The 6,573-nt window shown below is 39.9% G+C and overlaps 1 protein-coding gene across 3 annotated transcripts in view; it reads left to right on the plus strand.

The window, feature by feature from the left end:
• hps3 (HPS3 biogenesis of lysosomal organelles complex 2 subunit 1) overlaps positions 1–5,476 on the plus strand; it is a 29,073-nt gene extending 23,597 nt beyond the window's left edge. For all 3 annotated transcript variants that reach the window (XM_022197934.2, XM_022197936.2, XM_022197935.2), the window contains 5 exons: positions 147–344; positions 609–713; positions 1,932–2,138; positions 2,265–2,352; positions 4,268–5,476. In XM_022197934.2, the coding sequence (XP_022053626.2) occupies positions 147–344; positions 609–713; positions 1,932–2,138; positions 2,265–2,352; positions 4,268–4,395 (726 nt within the window). In that variant the 3' untranslated portion in view covers positions 4,396–5,476. The remainder of the gene's footprint in view (positions 1–146; positions 345–608; positions 714–1,931; positions 2,139–2,264; positions 2,353–4,267) is intronic.
• Positions 5,477–6,573: the final 1,097 nt, after the last annotated feature.

Genomic DNA, 6,573 nt, shown 5'->3' on the forward strand with positions numbered 1-6,573 from the left:
AGCCAGGAGGCCAGAAGCACAATCAGTGTATTTGTCCCGTTGATTATGTGTCCTAGAAACAGAATAAAGCCTTAGAGAAAGATGTATTAATATCAGTTGTGTCCATATACATAATAGAATAGCAATAAATGCGTCTGTGTGTTTAGGAGCTGGGCTGTGAGAACTGCCTACAGGTGGATTTCTGGGAGGCGATGCTCATGGCCTCTTCACAGGACGCCATCATCCAGGAGCTTCTGTTCCGGGTGGCGTCTGTCTACATCGACCGGCTGACAAACTCAGAAACGCACACCAACCTCCCCCACGCAGCTCCAAAACGCAAGCCACTTAAGAGCGCTGACGATCTGGTAAACTTATTTTGTTTGTCTTTGTTCTGTCGAGAATATTGCATTTCATGACACTTCACAGAAGATCTAATTTAGAATTCCATTGTAAAATGCAGCCACTTTATTGCAACTGATCTTTTGTTGAATTAAAATTTCAGTTGGAGAAAGAATAATTTATTAAATACAATTACATTTTTAAATTTTGCATGTGATAATATACAGAAATCAGCGCATGCAGGTATCAGTCTGGTATACTAAGATGTTTCATGCCTGTGTGTGCTTCAGATCAACTCGTGCTCTCATTACGGCGCTCTGTACCCGTGGCTCACTGTTCTCAGTCCAGCTCACACTACCAGCTCACAGCACCAGGAGGCGCTGCACAAACTGCAGGTATTTCTTCACGTCTCTTTCCACTCCTCCACTAAATCTCTTCTTCTCCACTAATTTGAGGCACACAGAATCGACATAATCTTTTCTAGGATTTAGGGATATGACAGCAAGCTTAAATCGTCTTATATTAAATCACACATTGTGTGCTTTTATTAAACATATCTTTTAGTATTTTTCGAAAATTATCAGAGCAGTAACATTAAACATTCATGAATCAATATAACAATTAGGCAGGTTTTTATTTTATAATTTACATGTGGCAGAGTAGAGGAAATAAATCATCACTGCCACCAGCTGTTAAACTTGTGTACATAAAGCTTAATTTAGATAAATTAAGCATAGAAAGATGGATGGCTTTTGCCTCAACAGTGGCACAAATAAAGAGTAACTGACTCAGTAATATAAGAAACATAAACCTGCAGTTTGCTAGCTAATCAGCCTTGCTGAGCATTGTGTTGACCTGTGTTTAATAAACGGTGGAGTTGTGTGACAAACGACGTATGATTGTCTGTTTGTTAGCAACATTACTCAAAAACAGACAAATGGATTTGGATGAAATATTCAGGAAAGGTCAGCAATGACACAAAGACCAAGTGATTAGATTTTGGCAGTGATGTGGCCTATAGTCTGGCTCCACAGATTTGTTGAGGATTTCTGTATCATTGCGAGATAGCACTGTAACTGTAACTATGACAACAAGAGAGCACTACATCAGCTGTCTGCTGACGATCACATGACTGCGATCCTACTACAAATCAATTGTTGTGGACTTATCAGGACTTTCCATCGGAAATGATGCGAGTAATTGATTAAATTGTGGGGGTGTTTCTGAGTCTCGTCAATTCCCGGCGCCCGCTACATCTTTAGGTCACATGATTAGTATCTGTACATAACGTATACATGCATAACACACGTCTGTGCTCAGCGCAGGGTCATTTTGTTTGTGGGTACATCTATATTAAATGGACACATTCTATAATTCCGTGATTTCTGCCACACATTTTTTCAGTATTTCATCTGTTGGAAATGATCTGACTGAGCAGACTTGGAAGAGTACTGCGCTCTCTGAGTGCTTTTCTTGTTTCTTATGCATTCAACCTTTTTGGAACTGTAAAAGAAAGATTGTCCTCTTTGTTCTTTTAAACTGCACACTGTCTCTCCTTGAGCTACTGTTGTCCAGTAATGTTCGTCTAATTTTTCCTGTACCTCTGTGGACAGTCTCTGCTGTGTGGCCCCTCCCTGTCTGTTGGCTCCGTGGTGCCTCTGCTGGAGCGTCTGTCAGAGGAAACCTTATGGGGCTTCAGTCTGCACCTCCTCTGTGCCACCAGAAGAGGGCAGTATGACAGCAGCATAGAGAAGTTGCTGGACAGATGTCCTCAGGCCATCATAGCCTTCGCAAATCACCAGCTACAGGACAAAAACATGGTGTGTACTTGTCTTGTACTGGCCTAAACTGTAGAATCTACTTTGTTGGTACTGCCCCTCCTCCGTACCAGGACTGTATTTTTATTTGTCCTCTTGTCTGAATGTTGACATGTTGATTATTTTCAGGTACTTTGGTGGCAGAAGCTGCTCCCAGAGCTTTGTAACCGGACAAGAGCTGCTGCAGACAACAGCATCCTATTGGCTGCTCTCAAAGGTAGAAACCAGACAACTTTCTCCAGGCTGTGGTTTGCTGCTGTTCAGTTAAATAGCATCTTACATCTGTGAGTTGTTGCCTTGGCATTGACCAGACTGATCATTTGGCTTCCTGTAACTGCCAGCAAAATTGTCAAACAGGTTTGACAGCAGTTTCAGAGTAAATAAATCAGAGCCTTGGTTATCATTGATAGTTTTAAAGTCATTACGTCTGTAGTTTAATAACCTAGAGGTGTTAATGCATTACTCATGAGGAAACTGATTACTGGATTCCAGATATCTGCACATCTTGTTTTCCTTCCTGGTTGTAATCTTTGCAGCTCACATAAGCTTTGAGACACCATTTAGACTTTATTGGTGTGAATTTTCTTTACAGAAACTATAACTGATCAGTTAAAAACATACAATATTACAAAAAAAATCCAAATAATGACAAAATTGTGTCAGAGCATCAGGTAACAGAGTGGTCACACCAAACAGCAGTGATGTCCCCTGGTTCAACTCTCTCCCTCCGTTTATTTTTTCAATATTCGACTATCTTAATCAAATAAAGGCAACAGGCAAAAAGACAACAACTTGAAGAGTCTATTCAGTACAAAGTCTGTAAAAAAGCAAAGAAATTAGCCTAGCCGCGCTAGACCCATGCTCTGAAGACGCAAGGGTCTAGGCACGCTCGACAGGGAGGGAGGCGGGCTAAAAGGTTGTCTTTCAAATCACTCTGCAGCAATTGGGTAGGTATACAACCAATCAGCGCAACGAATAGGCTCCTAGAGCGCCGTAAATCAGAGGATGCGGTAGTTCGGTGAAGCCTTATTTATACAGTCAATGGGTGAAGCTCAAGTATATTACAGACATGTTAACAGAAAGATTATTCAGAGTCGGTGCTAATGGAGCTCAACGACTGTTGTCGTTTTTGTTGTCGACCCTGGCAGAGAATTAAATTCGTTGCCGTGGGTTGTCTAGCGCGGCTAGGCTACAAAGAAATATGATGCAAAGCACAAAAAGACAACACAATTTTTATGCATTTTTGCTCACATTGTCCCCACAGAGCAGCATTAAGCATTACAAAAGTCATAGATAATGTGCAGTACTAGCAACCAGTAACTTTAAAAGCCTTTCAAGATTCTTTATTGTGCTGTTTAATATCTTTTAGTGTGTTATGTAGCTCTTTCTTCCATGTAAAAGATTTGTAAACTTCTCAAGCCCAAACCCCACACCAAAGGGAGTTATTCTGAAATGCTGCTCCTAACCTGTCTGAAAGGCCTCATTTGAAGTCCAGGCTTTTATTCTGTTACTTGCCCATGTCACCATGTAACATCTGTGCATCTAGCCTGTGACATACCCTCATGCTAAATTGATCAACCCCAATTATTTCCTTTCTAGAGCCGCTTATGAAATGGCAGCACCTCCTCTATGTTCATAGATGTGGGGTTACCGTATGTAGCCACTGTGGCCTCACTATGTTGGTCCAATTCAATTAGAGAAAACGGAACATTCCAACAGGGAAGCCTCAAAAGAGACCGGAGCTAAAGCAGAGCATTGCAGTTGTAACAATGTACAGTATGATGTGTTTTTTAAACAATGTGATTATAGACCTGAGAGTGTGCATAATACAGACTCTTTAATGTTGTTCAAGAAAGAGTTTCAAGATAATAAAATATTACTATATTGACATATTTAATAGCACTTTCGTACGTCCTAAGTCATGATAGAAGTGCAACAATGTAATTTGTTCATTAGGTTGGATTACTTTAAATGTGTCTTTACTGATGAAAAGCTTCCATTACACTTTACCGAATCACTCTTTTCAACTGATGTATCATTTCTAATCAGGGTTAAAGTAGAAACTAGATCCACCAAAGAAAGCCTTTCTTTATTGTGTCTGTGTTTAATTTGACTGGTTTTCATGCCAACAGAGACGCTGGTTGTTGTTGCCATGGAGATGAGCCCCACAGAGTTCTTGGAGCTGATACCCGATGACGGCACGGCGTCCTACTTCCTGCCTCACCTGCTCACATGTAGCCAGAGACACCTGATGACCTGAGACACACAAGAGATGCAGAAAGCGTCTGGAAAGGACCGACACATTCTGCACTGGAGCGGTTGGACGTTCAGTGTTTTGATAAAGTCTGATAAAGTCAGTCTGTGGTCTCTGAAGAGTTTGGTTGACCCCTGACAGTCATATTAAACAAGTTATGGTATTAAATAGATGTTTGGAACAATATTTAATCTATTTCCTGTTGTCAAGGCTACTGAGAAGCATTTATTCTGTTCTGAGAATTCGTCGTTATTTGTCCCTCTTGAATATGTACAGCTTCACAGTGAAACGACTGAATGAGCTGTGAGCCCTTTTGAGCTTCAGCTTTTAAACATACAAAGATCTGAGATGAATTTCAGTGCTGTTAAATCAAACCAGCTGATTAAATAACATTAAGCACCTCATCAGATGTAAGTCAGCATTTTCTTTCCATTTCATTTATATTGTCAAAGTAAAATAAAACTTTTTTTTTTTATCTCTGATGTTTTTAGGGAGAATGTTCTCATGTGTCACATGAGCAAAAAGTATTTAGCACTTTTTCCAACTGTTTAGTAGATTTAGAGATATTTCATTCAAACTGCAATCAGCCCAAAACTATTTGTGTGTTGTAGCTACTGAATACTTACAGTTTTTAATTAAAGTGTTCCTCCTCACATAAAGCTATCTCAAAAGCTGTCATTCATCCCATCTCGTCTGGTCCGTGTGAAACTCCAGGTAGTAAAGAGTAGGGATCAGGTTTGTTGTGAGTTTGAAGTTGCTGATACAGCAGTCAGAAGACAGGCGCTGCTGTTGCTGTTGATTGTCACTGATTACAGATTGCTCACTGTGTGGTTTTTGATGAGTCGCCGCAGAAATGAGACGTGACTAGAAGCAAACACTGGTCTGTTTTGACTTTGCCCCCCCAGAAAACACGATTAGATAATGTAGTACTGTGGGGTCTGCTATCTGGGCTGTCTGGAGACTTAAGTAATTCATTATTTAGTTTGTCTTAATTTCCATTCTGGACAGTTGAAAAGTGTTTTTTGTTTGTTTGTTTGTTTGTTTGTTAGACTTGCATTGACAATAAAGTATATCATGTTGATAATGATTGTACTCATATAATCCTGTCCTCTCACACCAACCTGTCGAGGCAGATGGCCTTTTTTTCAATCCGATTCTGCTGGAGGTTTCTTCCCGCTGAGGTTTTTCTTCCAGCTGTTACCAAGTGCTGCTCAAATGAATCATTATCTTTCTGTCTCTAATACAGCATTGTAAGGTTTTGAACTTAGTATGTAAAGCACCCAGAGATTACTTTTGATGTGAATTGTTGCTGTATAAATACAAATAAATTCAATACTTTTCAAGAACAGGTCACTGTGCCGTATAAAAGGACAGAAAACCAACATACAGAGTTTCAAAAATGCAAATAATTAAAAGTGAATTAGATTCAAAAGCACAAATGTGTTAGAAGAACAATAAAAGCAATTTTCTAAATCTGTATGATGAAGAGTTTTGAAGCCTGAAATTTCTCCATTTGTGTTTTATAGTTTGTATTTAGTACCCTATGGGGACAAATACTAGCATAGCTTTCAACAAACTGACCCAATCATCAGGTTAAAGATGAAAGGATTTGTGACGAGAGGTTGAATAAAAAGACGTTGGGCAGAAGTTGTGTATTTGTAATGTAAACAGACTTTACTTTCCCACCTGATTAGAAGACTAATTTGAACACTGGAGGAAAGTGCTCAGGCCACATTTATAGATACTTCTACACTGTCTAAAACTTTATCACAGCTCTCTCAACCAATCAGAACTTCTAAACTGTCTGAAGAGCCAATCACAGCCTGAGAGCCAACAGTGAGCCAATCACAGCTTTAAACTTTAATAGATGTCAGCTTGAGGTAATGAGAGCTCAGCTGTTCAGATGTTTGGAGGGTCTCCTCAGGAAAGTCTGGAGTTTGGAGTTAAAACTAGAGAAGAAACAGAAAACTTTCGAGGCGTGAAATCCGAAAAGGCAACGAGTGAATGAAAACCAGACTGAAGAAGGAAAGGCCCGATGAGGATTTTACTGAAGGAGAAGTGAAGAGGAGACTGAAAAGGAAATTACAGGAGATACAGGTGTTCAGTTGTATCCGAAAAGATGAAGCTGTGGGAGAATAAGACAGCATTGCTGGTCTCCACAGAAAGCATTGAGATGGAGTTGTT

The sequence above is a fragment of the Acanthochromis polyacanthus genome, chromosome 4 (assembly GCF_021347895.1).
Source record: "Acanthochromis polyacanthus isolate Apoly-LR-REF ecotype Palm Island chromosome 4, KAUST_Apoly_ChrSc, whole genome shotgun sequence".
Lineage (NCBI taxonomy): Eukaryota > Metazoa > Chordata > Actinopteri > Pomacentridae > Acanthochromis > Acanthochromis polyacanthus.